The 14,628-nt window shown below is 48.9% G+C and overlaps 1 protein-coding gene across 2 annotated transcripts; it reads left to right on the top strand.

The window, feature by feature from the left end:
- The first annotated feature begins 1,450 nt into the window (after positions 1-1,450).
- CCNL1 (cyclin L1) lies at positions 1,451-14,094 on the top strand. 2 transcript variants are annotated; one of them, XM_017831389.1, is made up of 11 exons: positions 1,451-1,652; positions 1,826-1,900; positions 2,050-2,159; positions 8,162-8,282; positions 8,777-8,841; positions 10,145-10,244; positions 10,353-10,457; positions 10,715-10,856; positions 12,181-12,292; positions 12,440-12,538; positions 13,266-14,094. In XM_017831389.1, exons 1-11 carry the CDS (start codon positions 1,557-1,559, stop codon positions 13,612-13,614), a joined length of 1,374 nt encoding a protein of 457 aa, XP_017686878.1. In that variant the 5' UTR covers positions 1,451-1,556; the 3' UTR covers positions 13,615-14,094. The 2 variants fall into 2 exon arrangements, with proteins under 2 accessions (XP_017686878.1, XP_017686880.1); XM_017831391.1 differs by lacking the exons at positions 1,451-1,652; positions 1,826-1,900 and adding an exon at positions 3,935-4,007.
- Positions 14,095-14,628: the final 534 nt, after the last annotated feature.

The following is a 14,628-nucleotide window of genomic DNA, read 5'->3' as shown; positions in this document are numbered from 1 at the left end:
GCCGGGACACACGGACGCGGCGGGGCCGCCGCCCGCTCCCGACACAACATGGCGGGCCCGGCCGCGGGGCGGCCCTGCCACTCAAAACCCGCGAGCCAATCAGAGGCCGGCACTGCCCGCGGGGGGGCGGGAGTTCCCGGTCAGCGCGCGTGCGGTGACGGCTGCGGAAGGATCCGGGGCGCGCGGCGCGAGTGTGATGCGGTCGTTCCCAGAAGTGACGCAACCGCTGGGAGTTTCCCGGTCGTTTGTCGCGCGTGGCGGCGACAGCGGGGGGGCAGTCACGACAGTGGGAGGGGTGTCGCGACAGCGGGGGAAACGCGACAGCGGGGAAAACGCGACAGCCAGGCCTGGCGGGGAGCGCTGAGTCGCCCCCGGCGCCGTCTGGGCGCGCTGAGCCGCATGACAGCGCCGCACGCCGCTGTGCCCTTCCGCGTGTCCCGCCGGGAGGGGGGGGCTGCTCCGTGTGGAAATGTTTCTCCAGTCCTTAATTATACATTTATTACCTACAGCGGCTTGAACTGCGGGAGCTGTTTGACCTCTTTTTTGCGTTCTTCCTTGATAAATGAAGCCGGAGGTGACTTTTCCCTGGAGAACGCCCCCCGCCCGGGAAGGCGCGGCCTCCTCCTGCGCGGACTGCACCGCAATCCCTGGTTTTTACTCGAATTCGCGGATTTCCTGTGCCTTGTTCCAGGCGCCCAAAGGCCGAGGGCAGCGCTGAACGCAGGGCCCGAGCCACGTTAACTCCCTGTATGGCGTTTATTTGACACATTCTCTGCGCTGTCCCGCCCCTGGCGGGGGTTGGGCTGCACTGACCTTAAACGGCCCCTTTCAGCCCCAGCCCCCGTCACTCCGTCATCAAACCCGGCGTAGCCCGTGTCCTTCCCGCTCCGCTATTTTTCCCTGGTTTAAAGGCTTTTCCCGGCTAGTTCCCAGTCCCGGTCCCGGGGCAGAGCCGGCCCCTTCCCTTTGCCGTTCCCGGTTCCTGTTCCCGGTGCCGGGACAACCCCAGCGGGTTCTCAGTCCCGTCCCCATTCCCCTTCCCGTTCCCTCTGTCCCAGTCCTTTCCCTGTTCCTGTCTCTTTCCCGGTTCCCATTCCCATCCTCTGTTCCTGTCCCATTCCCGGTCCCCATTCTCTTTCCCGGTTCCCATTCCCGTTCCCTCTCCGAGTTCCAGTTTCCCGTTCCCGGTTCCTATTCCGGCTCCCATCCCCACTCCCGATCCCATCCCTATCCCCATTCCCGGTTCCCGTCCCCCGCGGGGGGCGGGGCGTGCGGCGCGGACTCTTTTTTCCCGTGAGTCCCCGCGCGGGCGGCGCTGCGGACGCGTCACGGGGTGCCCGCAGTCCGCGCGCGGCCGCCCCGCCGAGCAGAGCCGGCCCCGCCGCCACCGCTGCGCCATGGCCGCCGCGCACCCCGCCGCCGCCGCGCCCGCCGCCCCCAACCCGCCGCCCCCCGCGCCCGCCGGCATCCTCATCGGAGACCGCCTCTACTCCGAGGTGTCGCTCACCATCGACCACTCGCTGATCCCCGAGGAGCGGCTCTCGCCCACCCCCTCCATGCAGGACGGGCTGGACCTGCAGTGCGAGACCGACCTGCGCATCCTGGGCTGCGAGCTCATCCAGGCGGCCGGCATCCTGCTGCGGCTGCCGCAGGTGGGGCCTCCGGGCACTTCCAGCGGGAGGGAAGGAAAGAGGGAAGGGAAGGGCAGGGCGGGCGGCGCCATTGTGGCGGCGGGAAGGGCGGGGGGGCGGCGGGGCCGCACAAAATGGCGGCGGCCGGGCCGGGCACTGATCGGCTCCCTCTGCGCCTCCCTCTGCCCTCACAGGTGGCCATGGCGACCGGGCAGGTGCTGTTCCATCGCTTCTTCTACTCCAAGTCGTTCGTCAAGCACAGCTTTGAGGTGAGTGCGGCGCGGGGCACCGAGGCCGGGGGGGTTGTGTGGGACGGGCTGCTCGCCTCGGGCCTCGCGGGTTTGCTTCTTACTTGTGTAATTTTAGCCTTAGCGGGGTTAAATATTGTTTTCTTAACGGAAACGGGCCTTTCTTTCAGATTGTTGCCATGGCCTGCATCAATCTCGCGTCCAAAATCGAGGAGGCGCCTCGTCGGATAAGGGACGTGATCAACGTGTTCCATCACTTGCGACAGTTAAGAGCAAAAAGGTAAGATCAGCTTCGTTACGAACGTAAACAGCTGTTACCGCTAATGTATTGCAGTGTTCGATTCACAGTATTTTTCCAGGCTAAGTTCAACGACCTAAAGTTGGGAAGGGAGTGCTCGTTGGCTGCTCTGTAGGCAGTACAGTGCAATCCCGACTTCTTCTGCTTTTGTTCACTTGGTAGACCCATTTCTGTTCCTTATTTGGCTGCAAGTCACGAGTATTGGTCCTAGTTTTAGGCTCATGGTTGTAGCTTTTGGTTGGTTGATTGATATTTTTGTTGTCTTGCAATTATTGAAAGGTAGTCTTAGGTGTGAGTAGCCAGGAGTGGATTGCTGTGTATTCTCCAGATTTTTAGCCATATTCAGTAGTGTTAATGCTTTTCTGTCATTGGTGTGTGATCTCTAGTGTGGTTTTGGTGCCAATTAAGCATCAGTTAAGAAAAAAAGTCGAATTTTCGGTGATGGCAGTAATTATCTTCTAGAAAAAAAGCCATTGTAGAAGATACCTGGAATAAGGTCTGGCTTGGCCTGTAGTGTGTGCAGCTTTAATGAGGAGCAGTGTGTAACCGAGTCTGGGAGGCTGGAGGCATCTTTAGCATCTCTAATGCACAACGTGGGAGTGGTGTTGTCCTGGTGCCTGGGCAGGGGCAGGTGTTGCAGAGCTGTGAGAGACCAGTGCTGCTTTCTGTGTGTAGAACAATGTTTGCTCTTGAGTAAAGCAGATAACAAGGTAGTGAGAGGAACAAGGAGTGGTTGGAGGAGTTCCCTAAGTTGCTGTTAAACACAAAATCTCCTTAGTTCTGTCGGGCAGCAGAGTTATAGTCTGGGATTGGAGGCTTCAGCTTTGCTTTTGGTGGCTGATTGCCCAAAGTTTAAGGAACTCTGTAGTTACAAGAGGATTTTGGTTTTGGCTGGATTATTAAATTCACACTTTATTTCTCTGCCCTGTGTCACCAGGGTACAGCAGGAATTGAACCTTCCGTGTGGTGTAACATTTTCTGAGAAACAGAGTAGAAATCCCTTAGGGAAACCAGCTCTTTGTTGGTGTCTTTATCTGGTTATGCTTCTGTTGCAGCCAAAGCTTTGGCTTGTACTGCCTCGTGCTCATTTTTCCCAAGTTAGTTGTAGATCCAAGAAGAAAGGGGCAGTGTTACACTTTGAGACTGAGCTTTGTTGGTTTTGGTGTTTAGGTTGTTACAGCCCTGAGGGAATTGTGAGAAGTGGTGTGGGGTGTGAGTTCAGTGGGACTGTCTTCCACAGTTCTGATAAGGGAGTCTGGTATTGGAATTATTGGAGCAGGTTCAGTGATTAGTAATGTTTTGGCCTCGATCCAGGCAGTGAAGGTTAATTAATCATATGCCTTGCTTGTCTCTGCAATGAGAATATGAATTAGCTGTTTCTTTGTGCTGTGTGAAGGATCAGAGAAACTGAACTTAACCTGTGAATTTAAATCTTTCCAGCTAGCCTGTTCCAAATCCCACCTTGTGCATGTTACATGGTGTCTAAAGTGCATCATGTCCAGAGAACTCGTGCACTGCTACCCATTATTTTCGGGAGAAATGGGTATTGTTGCTCTGCGATTCTGAGTGAATCTGCATGAAACGAACCTTAAAACGCTGCAGTCTGACATTCAGACTTGCACACCCCCCCTTTTTTTTTTTTTGTTTTTAGCAAGCAGGATGTAAACGTTTTTCTGTGCTTTTTACAAGCTGACAGTTCCATCACCTGTACACGTTATTAACTTCAACTCTTTTTTCCCTTGCAACCGACTATACAGCGACCAGCTACATTTACCAAAGCCTGGGTGATGTGGAGTGGTACATAAAGATGAAGCTGTCGTCATGGCAACAGTGAGTGAAGTATCGAAAATCCCCAAGGAGAAGCCAGTGCTCTGAGAATAGGTCACTGGAACCGGGGGACTAACAGGTTGGCCGCTGGTGAACCATTTGGAAGAAACTCCTGTATCTTGTTATAAGCTTTTTTCTTTGCTGTCCAGGTTTTTAGAATACTAGCTTAACCTTTTTTTTTTTTTTTTTTAATTTTTTTACTGAAGCTAACATTTAGGCTGTAGTTAGTTTCTCACACACAACCCAGAACTGAAACACTCAGGCTGCTGTACTTTCTTTTCTAGTCTAGTTTTTCTGTTAACTGAAGCTCTTAACCCGCACACACATCTGGGGTAGTTTGGGTAGGCTTTGCTTTCTTTCTTAACCAGTTTTGGGTTCTTAGTTCCACTTTCTGGCTCTGTATAATTGCAGTTTGAATTCATAGTAAAACAAGGATACAGAAATCTTGAATTTGTAAATTTACACCAATTACGATGTAAGCAGTCCCTTCTATGTACCTGTTTGCAGAACTGGGAATTGCATTGGAATTTTCTTTTTATGAGACATGTAGTCAACTAGAGGTGGTATTTCTAATGCTGAGAAGTAAGAAAAAGCTAAATAAGTGTTTTGGACAAGCATATTTTCTTTTGAATTTCTGACGAGCAAATGTGATGTAGAACTGCATGTAAAATGTTTGTGTGCATGGAGAAAAGCTCGTACTGTGGAAAAACTGCTTTTAAATAACTGTGTGCCGAAACATGTGTTCTGAGCAAAGTGCAACTGTTGTTTATCTTGTAGAATGTAGCTTGAAGTTGCTTTTATTTTTTCTAAATGTGCTTGAAAGCTGCAGAAAGTCCTGAGACTGGAACCAAATGTGACTGGTGTCGTGCTGTAACCTCACACGGGGTGCTTTGAGACGCTCAGGTGCAGGACACGGGTCCCTGCAGTGGGTTTGGAAGTGGCTGCATTAATGTTACACACTTAGTGCTCTTCAAACTGCCCTGCAAGTCTGTGCTGCTTGGATTTATGACCTTGGAGACAAACAGAACTCGTGTTTTTATACTGACCAGCTTAACAGAGCTCCGGTCTGTGAAACGAGACGCCGCTGTTGTGCTGTACTTGTCAGAAGTACTTTGCTCCATGTGGCCATAATTACACGCAGGGCACTGTTCCTCCAATGGATTAGTCATCCCAAAGACATCAAAGTTTAATATTACATCCAGTGAAGTTGCAGCTGTGTTGAGAACTTAGGTCTCATTTGTCAGAGCGATTTATAAAAACGGGTATTTGTAATTTATTTGTTGTTACAAGCACATTACAGAGTGTGTTAATCTGTTGGGTTGTTACACAATCTTAATCCCAATCAAGCGTTGCATCCGAGTGTTGGATTGGCTCCCCAGAGGGGACACTGTGTGCTCTGTTGTTAATGATAAAGTCTTGCCTGGAGCTCTAGTGCTGTAAAACAGACTCAGAGTAAGAATTTGAAATATTCCTTGGCTATCCAGGGCTTGAAGGTCACGATTTATATATTTTATACATAAGGTTATAAGTTACTTTTCTCTGGTTTGTTACTTGGACCTAAAATAATTCTTGGACTGAGAACTAAGTGCAGCAAATGCAGTAGCAAAGTTCCTCTTTTTATTTAGTAGAAAGCAAAAAAATTTTCCAAAGGGAAGTGTCTGAAGTTTCCACCTTGTAAATTGTTTACCACCACTTCAGAGCTCATGCCAAAAGTGCTATACTGGTGAATCTTAATACGGTGGAGAAGTTGACTTTGCCAGTAATAAAGTGCAGTAAAGCACTTAAATCGCTGCAGATTTTTATTTTTCCATAAGTGGATAAAAGTCTTTATTTCTGGAAACACTACCTGGACAAACTGATGTTTTTCGTGGCTTCCTTAGAGCTGTAGGTCTGTGGAATTTGTGACCTGAGTAACGTGGGACACCAGAGCAAAGCAAAGCCCACTTGGGCTGTTGGGTTTCCTGTCACTTGCCTGTGGAACATGTGCTAAGGGTGATCCCGTGGCCCTGGGGAAGGACAGTGAAAAATTAACATACAGTGAGGCTCACGTCTGTCCTGCTGCCCCTGGAGCTGCCTTAACTTCCTTACACAGCTGTCTGGGAATGCAGGGCCATGTGGAACGTGGGGTGGTGGAGGATCCTGTGCAGCCGTGTTGTCCCACTGGTGATGTTTCTGATAGACTGGAAGTCATGGCTACCTTAAATCCATGATCCAAGGTGTCCCACCTCTGAGGAAGTGTTCTGCTAAACTGAGCCAGGGCACCTGAACTCGCTCTGGATGATGCTTTGCAGATCCTGTTAGTGCCAGTGATCTCTGGATAAAATTGTGGAGAGCAATACTGGAGGAAATATTGTTATAAACCCCAGTGTAATTGATTGGAATGAATTGGAAGTGACTCAGTTTCACTGATTGAAAGAACTTGAGCTTGGTTTTCCCATTCTCCCTCCAGAGCACTGTGTTCAACCTGCTGGACTGTTCAGATAACATCAACCTCTCACTGAAGTTGCCTTAAATAAGCTTGAAAAGTTCTTGCTTTCCAGTTAATTTATGGGGGGGGGAGGAAACAAAATAACCAGCCAAAAAAACCCTCAGAACAAAAAACTCCCCCTATTCTGACTGGATTTATTTGGAGTAGCTGAAGTGGCAAACTGTAACGTTGCCCTGCTGAGTGAGAGTAACGCTTAACTAGAGAAGTTACCTTCATGTAAGTGGAAAACTTGGCATTTCTTAGCAAACAGGAAGAGTAAGGCTGGTGCTGGAGCTGTAGGTCCTTCCTGGCACCAAAAAGCTGCAGTAGTTCCTTCCAGAGCTGGGAGCTGCTTCTCGGCCCCTTGGGAAGAGAGGGGAGCTTGTGCTTCAAATTGTACAACATTGTGCTTTTCTTGGGGAAGTGGATGGTTTGCTGTGTCCTTTGCCAATGACAACCAGGAGCTGTCCAGGTGACTGCAGGAGTCATGCCATAAACTGGATTATGGAAGTTGGGAAGCTCCTTGTCCGGCCTTGTAATTAAATCAACCCTTTTTCATCTGGGGTGAGAACCTTGGTTTGGAGTGTTTTATGTGCTCTGTGACCTGTCAGGGAAGAGAAGTGAGATCCACTCATGGAATTTGCAACTTAGCAGCGAAATATTTTGCCTGATACAACAAAAGCTGTATTTTGAATCCACTTTGCATTACTTTTTTTTTTTTCTTTCGAAGGTAATGTGATGGGTGTATCGTATACACAGACTGTGGTTTATTGGAGCATAAGGAGCTCTGAAAACATTTTTCTGCTTTGGAAAGCACATGGAATGTGTGAGACATTACAGGGAAAAAGCTGATCTGTCTTCAGGAGGAAATGGATTCAAATATCCAGAGTGGAATGTTGAAAGGTCAAGTCTAAGCACGGGCAAAGCAAAGAATATGAAATGGAGCGTGACACTTGTGCATGAAGTGCACAGCAAGTCATTCGAGGTCAAGGTGCTTTGGAGAGTTCAGGTGTTGGATTTGAAAGGAATTAGGACTAGACAGTGCTAGAGTTTGAAATCTTTTTGTGGAGTGAGCTCTTGTTTTGGAAATGCAAACAGCAGCAGGGATATCCATGGTACCTACTGGTGAGGGGTGCAGGGAGATCTGTCACCCTTCAGAGAGGAAATTCTGTGCTTTACTCAGCTTTTCACACACCACAGAGCCAGGGCTGCCTTGTTCTCTGAGGGCTGAATAATCTTCTCTTCTGTTTGTAGGAAACTGCAATTTCTAAAGCACAAGTTGCTACTTCAGTATTAATTAGGAAAAACCCTGTTCTGCCTTACTTCTGCTTTGAAGTCCTGCCTGGCAAAGGCAGTTGTGTCACATTCCTTCCCCCACCTCTGCCATGGAGAGGAAGGTTCTTTGGGATCCTTCCTGCCAAGCAGCTCCTCCCAGCAGCTGGAGCAGTGTAGTTTGCATACACAGCAGCAGAAGGCTATTTTTTATCTCAGCCATCTAATCTGTAGCTAGTCAAAAGCAGCAACTAAACTAGTTTATCTAAACTTGGACAGCACAAGATTAATGCTTAAACTTGCTTGCAGGAGTTGAAAACCGGTTTCTGTTGCCATTAGTTGGTTGGAAGGGAAAACAGAGTTGCCGTTATTTTTGGATATGCAAAACAGTTTTGATTTTATTTCTTGCAAACTATAGGACTCCAAGCCCCCTGATACTTGATCAGAACTACATAAACACCAAAAATCAAGTAATCAAAGCAGAAAGGAGGGTACTGAAGGAGTTGGGATTTTGTGTTCATGTCAAGCATCCTCATAAGGTGAGTTCTCAAAAGTAATCTAATTGTATCTATTACTCTACCTTGATGGCATCACTGTGAGCTGTGGAACGAGAAACACAGGTGTCAGAATGACCTGCATTCTTCTCTTTATCCCTCTGTAGTTGTTATTAATGTTTTTGCCAGAGTACTCGGGCAAACAGTCATATTGACTTGGGTTGAAATTGCTGCCTTGGGAAGGGTTAAAGGTGGTGGCTGATTTTGAGAAATCTTAACCAGTTGTCTGAACATGATGGGAAGACTCTTGGGGATGGTCCTGGGCAGGGCTGAGAGTTGGACTCAGTGATCCTTGTGGGTCCCTTCCAACTCAGCATATTCTGTGGCATGAAAGCTTACAGTGTGTGCTTAGAAAAGGAACCCCCATTGTTTGGGAGTACTGTTTGATTTTAAAAATATATATTCACATGCATATTTACTTCATCTTGCTTTATGTGTTAAAACCGAGTCTTTTTTCTCTTCCCCCCCTTATTTCTCAGATCATTGTTATGTATTTACAAGTCCTAGAATGTGAACGTAATCAAACCCTGGTACAGACAGCCTGGTAAGTTATTTTCCATTCTTTTCCTAGCCAGGAAAATAGTAGCAGAAATAACAAGCCTGATGATCCCTATGCAAAGCAATGAGCTGTAAGTTCCTACCCAAACACACGCTTTGAAAACATTGTGGTGCTTGTTTCTGCTCACTATTTTCATGGCTTGATTGCAGCGCAGTCATGGAGGACTCAATTTAACTTTGTTCTTTTTTCTACTCTTTGATTGAAGGGTAGTCCCTGATGGTAAGTCATAGAGCTCTGCCCTCTGCACCTCAGCCCTGACCTGGGGATGGCCGGTTTGGCTGCCCTTCTCTCCAGCCAAGCCAGTGCAAGCTCTCATCCGAGACTCACTGCCGTGATCCAGCGGGCAGCACCTCCGAGTGCGGAGGGGTGCCAAGGATTTGTATATTTGTTTCCAGAAGTAACTGTTACAACTGTCTCTGAATGTCTTTGTTCCTACCTGCTGTATGCTGTAGTGTTTAAAGGACACGCGGGGGACAATCTGCCAACGGTTACTTAGTTCATTTGGCTAAACTTGAGTTCCAGAGAGGATTTCGGTGCATGCAGCATGTTCACGTAGAGCCATACTGGGCATGGGGGTTGGAGAGTCAATGCTGACTGAACTGCTGTGCCTCTCTCTCCCATAGCTTGGGAACTTAGAAATCCATGGAGGTCTCTGCTGTTATTGTATCTCCCAGCATGTGTTGCTTGGTAGTGCCCCCCCTGTGCCAGACCAGGAGCTCAGGGGAGTGGGGGCCCTGACTAACTCACAGGTCTCTTTCCTACACTCAGTGAGCTAATGGGATGCCTCTCTCTGGATGAAGTTAGTGGGACTCGAGGCACACAAAACTTAAGTGCAGTCAGTGTTTTATGAACTGCCTAGGTTGCCTCTGGAAGATGGTAGGTTGCAAATACACTGTGCTTTCCTGCTTGCACCTGGGTTTTAAATTGGTTTTTAAATGCAGCACCACTGGTGTCTGAGGCAAACAGCTGGACAGATGCAAAGTACTTGTAAGGTTGTGAGCTCTGGACATTTTGGGATAACCGAACCCATAAAGAAGCAGCCATGAAATGCTGCTGGCATTTGCTACTACACGTTGTTGCACTGGGGTTTCAAACAGTGCCAAGGTGCAGACTGTTACAAAGTGACACGTCAACACCAAATACCACAGTTCCACAGAAACCAAATGTTTAACATCATAACAGAAAAAATAATAAAGTCAATTGAGTCTCCAGTATTGTTATCCTCTTAAAAAAAAAAATATATAAAAAGTAAACCAGAGATCCAACCTTTCATGCTGTGTGTTTTTAGGAATTACATGAACGACAGCCTTCGGACAAACGTGTTTGTTCGCTTTCAGCCCGAGACCATCGCGTGTGCTTGCATTTACCTGGCTGCCAGGGCCCTGCAGGTGAGCACTGCCTCGCATTGCCAGGGGGCTGCTTTCAACAGAATTCATGCAGACATTGAAAACAAAAGCCTGGGCTGTAATCCCTGTTGCTGGTTGTTTGGGTTTCAGATTCCGCTGCCCACTCGCCCTCACTGGTTCTTGCTCTTTGGCACCACGGAAGAGGAGATTCAGGAGATCTGCCTGACCACTCTCAAGCTTTATACCAGAAAAAAGGTAAGTTTGAGGTGTTCAGTTTTCCTGCTCTGTGCTCAGTGCAGCTTGAGCTGAGTTATGGCTCTCCAAAAGTTTGGGAATGCTGGAATACAGATCTACTAATGGGAAAGGCTCCCGTGAGGAGGGTGTGAGAACAAATTTTGGAAATTACCCCCATTACTGGACAGATTGTTAAAGCCAACTGAGTATTTTTCAGAAATGAGACGAAAATACGAATTGCATTAGCTCAGCCTCTTACCTCATTGTTACTTCCACAGCCCAATTATGAGTTTCTGGATAAAGAAGTAGAAAAGAGGAAAATGGCACTACAGGAAGCTAAACTGAAGGCAAAAGGTTTAAATCCAGATGGAACTCCAGCACTCTCAACACTGGGTGGCTTTTCTCCTGCATCCAAACCATGTAAGTTTGTTTTCTGAATAGAAACTTGCATAACACTGTTTGATAAGTAACTAAATCTGTGTCCCAGGGTAGTTAAAAAAAAAAAGGCAGGTTTGCTTCTTGAACTGCTGAGACAGTTTAGGCTCCCTCACAGAACTAAGCAGCAAGGCAAATGTTTCTTTTTTTTTTTTTTTTTTTAAACATAAATTTTAAAACCAGTTTCAAGACCTTGAAATAACAGATTTTAGGGAAAAGGGATACTCCATACTTCCACAGATGGGAGAGTGATGTATTAATGACATGCACCCTTCGTGAGACAGGAGGTGGTGTGTGTTACGTGGTGTGAGGAGAGACTCTGGATTCAGTTTGGGGGATGTTGCAATGGCCTTCATGGCTCCTTTTGCTGCAGGTGTCTCTGAAAATGGCTTTCTCTGCCTTTTTTAATGCACTTGGCAACTGTTCAGTGTGGTGAAGGCAGGCAGCTGGTGGTCAGGAAATGGAGGAGGGAGAGGCACAGCACAGTCTTGGCACCAGAGGGAATAAACTGTATCACCTATTTTGAACCAGCCTGTCTGTCAGAAGTCTGATGGTTTGTCTTGGTGCTTTCACCTCTCCCTGCTGCTGCTTTTGAGCTATGAACTGCCAGGGGGGTTCAAAGGCCCTCACAGGCCTTGACCCAGTGCTGGTGGTGAGGCAGAAGGCTCAGGGCCTGGTCTGCCTGTGGCCCTGCAGAAGCTTGGGCATGTGTTGTGAGGAGCAGCACTGTCACAGTTCCTTCTGAAGAGTCGGAGTTTTCAGAGGGTTTGACCTGGCAAGTGTGAATTTCTCATGGACAAAGAATGTGAGGTGGGAGCCAAGGCTGGGGGTGTTGGAAAGCAGGAGCTCTTTTGGGCTTAGCAGCCCTTCCATGGGAGGTGAATCCATCTCTGTAAAGACAGTCACTTATGGGCTAAACACACTTAGCTGCAGTTTGCTGTTCAGTCTTAATCCTTTCTGTAGCGTTGGACATTATTGTCCAAGTAACAAGCTCTGTATCTGTGGGCCATAAGGGCAGCTTTTATTTTGTGCCTTTTGGCCCCTGGTGGATGAAGGTGAGCCTGGCTGTGTGGTGTGGAGTCACAGTGCTCTTCCTCCTCTGCTGTCACTTGGCTTCACATTATAGGTCTCCCCGTGAACATCCTGCTGCAGGAACGAACTAGAAATGGAAAGATGGAATGAAATAGTAGCTACTGAGTTTGTATCTACATTTAGTGCAGATACTGGTACAGGTGTTAAAGGGATGTACAGTATGTTCATGACAAAGGATGAATAAGTAGCTAATTTTGAATTTAAATTTAATTCTCAGCTTCCCCAAGAGAAGTAAAAGCTGAAGAGAAATCACCAGTGTCTGTGAATACCAAAACCATTAAAAAGGAGCCAGAGGAGAGGCAGCAAACCTCCAAGAGCCCTTACAATGGGTAGGTAAAACCTCTCCTGGTAAAGAGAATACTTGAGTAAAAATACTTTCTTTAACTAAAGTACAGTGAGCCACTGCTGAGCTCCTTCAGTAGTGAGTAACAAGTGCCTCAGAAGTGCAAGCCTGGTTTGTTTTTGCCCCCCTCCAGCCTGAGAAAAGAAAGCAAGAGAAGTCGAAGCAGCAGGAGCGGCAGCCGGTCCCGGTCGAGGACAAAGTCTCGGTCTCGCTCGCACACGCCGAGGCGGCAGTGAGTGGGGGCTCTGGGGAGGGCAGGAGGGGCACGGCTCGGGGGCTTTGGCATGCTCAGTTCCATAAGGATCCCGTCACAAATGGGAGCAGTCTGGGCACACAGTGCCCGTGGAAGGGGTGAGAAGTGCCACAGGACCAGTTAGACGTGTGGCAGCTTTGTGGTGTCAGTGCTCCCTGGTGCTCTGCCCGGCTCTTCAGGGCTCTGCCTCTCTCCTGTGGTGGGAAGAGGGGGATGCAGGGAGAGCTCCTGCCTTCATAAATACGTACTTTTGAAGAATCTTCAGGCTCATATCCAAGTTGGAAGCTGCCAACTTGGATGTCAATGAAGGGTTCCCCAAAGTATCCCTGTGAGATCACTGAGGGAAAAGGGCAATAAGCAGTTTGTGAGCTGGTGTTGAGGGGAGATTCTTGACAAGGTGGAAAAATCTCGAAAGGTGCTGCATTCTGGGTTTGGTTTGGGCTGTTTATTTTCAAATGAGCTCAACTAAAAGAATCCCAGACTGGTTTGGGTTGGAAGGACTGTAAAGCCCATGCAGTGCCACCCTCTGCCATGGGCAGGGGCACGATCCCAGGCTTCACGTCGGGGATATTTACTGTCCTTCCTCACTTATCCCCATGGGAAAAACAGCCTCTGACTTCTCCCAGTGCCTTGGCAGCCCCTTTGCTGTGGTTTGGTTGTTGTTTCCCTGTGTGGAAGGCCCGTTCTAACTGCCCCTCTCCCGCAGCTACAACAACCGGCGCAGCCTGTCGGGCACCTACAGCTCGCGGTCGCGGAGCCGCTCGCGCAGCCACAGCGGGAGCCCCCGGCGGCACCACAACCACAGCTCCCCGCACCTCAAGGCCAAGCACGGCCGCGAGGAGCTCAAGGGCGCCAACAGACACGGCCACAAGCGGAAAAAATCCCGCTCCCGCTCCCAGAGCAAGTCCAGGGATCACTCGGACGCCGCCAAGAAGCACCGGCACGAGCGGAGCCACCACCGGGAGCGGCGCGAGCGCTCCCGCTCCTTCGAGCGCTCCCACAAGGGGAAGCACCACGGCAGCGGCCGCTCGGGGCACGGGCGGCACCGGCGCTGAGCCCCCCGGGCACAGAACTGTGGGACTGCACAGCCCCTGCCAGGTTTGGAGGGACTTGGGCCCCGGGGCTCGTTTGCCAAGAGGGGCGGAAGACTTTTGTTTGTTTTTTCTTTTGGGACAGGAACTGTTACCAACTTTTTGCACATAATACCTTAGCAGTATCCAAGGGGTGGAAAACCATGATCAGGTTCGTTGTATGTATTAGAGCTGTGTATTGTTTATTGAGCTGAGAACTGGAGACAGGATTTCTGTAAAAAAGCAAAACGTACCTTATTTTTATACCAGTCAATTGCAGACGCTTATATTTAAGTATAGTTATTTGTTTAAACAATGGTGGAGACTTTCTTACACTGGTTTTAGTCTGCATGTGTTAAAAGATTTTTACAAGAATTAAAATATAAAAAATAAAGCTTTTTTTTTTTTATTGCCTGTTGGATGCCAAATGTGTTGGAACTAAACTTGCTTTTCTTACACACCCTGGCCTTGAGCTCTGTGCCTGAGTGGGACATGGTGAGTAAACTGGGAAAGCTTTAGATGTTTGTCCTTCCCAGGGAGGCCAGGCAGCAGTTGGAATAAATGACTATGGACCTCTCTGAAGTTCAGTGGGATGAACCAGGGATGGGTGTCCTGCTCTGTCAGCTGCCCTGGGAGTTTGGGGTGTCCCTGTCCTTCTCAGCTCTGTGGGGCAGAGGGCAGGAGCTGCGTCAGCTGTTCCAAAGGCTTGGAGGGATCAGGTTTGGGGTTTTATTTCCCATCTTTCATTGCAGTGGCAGGATGCTGGCAGGGGAAGGAGGGATCCTCTTGCAGGTGAAGTGCTGACACAGCTTTCAGCTGAGCAGGGCCACCCCTGCAAGGGTCATGCTGACACAGCTTGGGAAGCTCAGACACATTCCCTGTGCTGCACTGAAAGCAGGAGCTGCTGGGAGCTCCTCACTGTGTCCAGCTGCTGGAGCTGTGTCCTGGGGTGGGACAGCTCCAGTGCCAGGGAAAGGAGAGAGGGAAAGGGGGGTGAGG

The sequence above is a fragment of the Lepidothrix coronata genome, unplaced genomic scaffold, assembly GCF_001604755.1.
Source record: "Lepidothrix coronata isolate B3197 unplaced genomic scaffold, Lepidothrix_coronata-1.0 Scaffold190, whole genome shotgun sequence".
Classification (NCBI taxonomy): domain Eukaryota; kingdom Metazoa; phylum Chordata; class Aves; order Passeriformes; family Pipridae; genus Lepidothrix; species Lepidothrix coronata.
The sequence above is the reverse complement of the archived record's forward strand: the minus strand, read 5'-3'. Positions and strand labels throughout refer to the sequence as shown.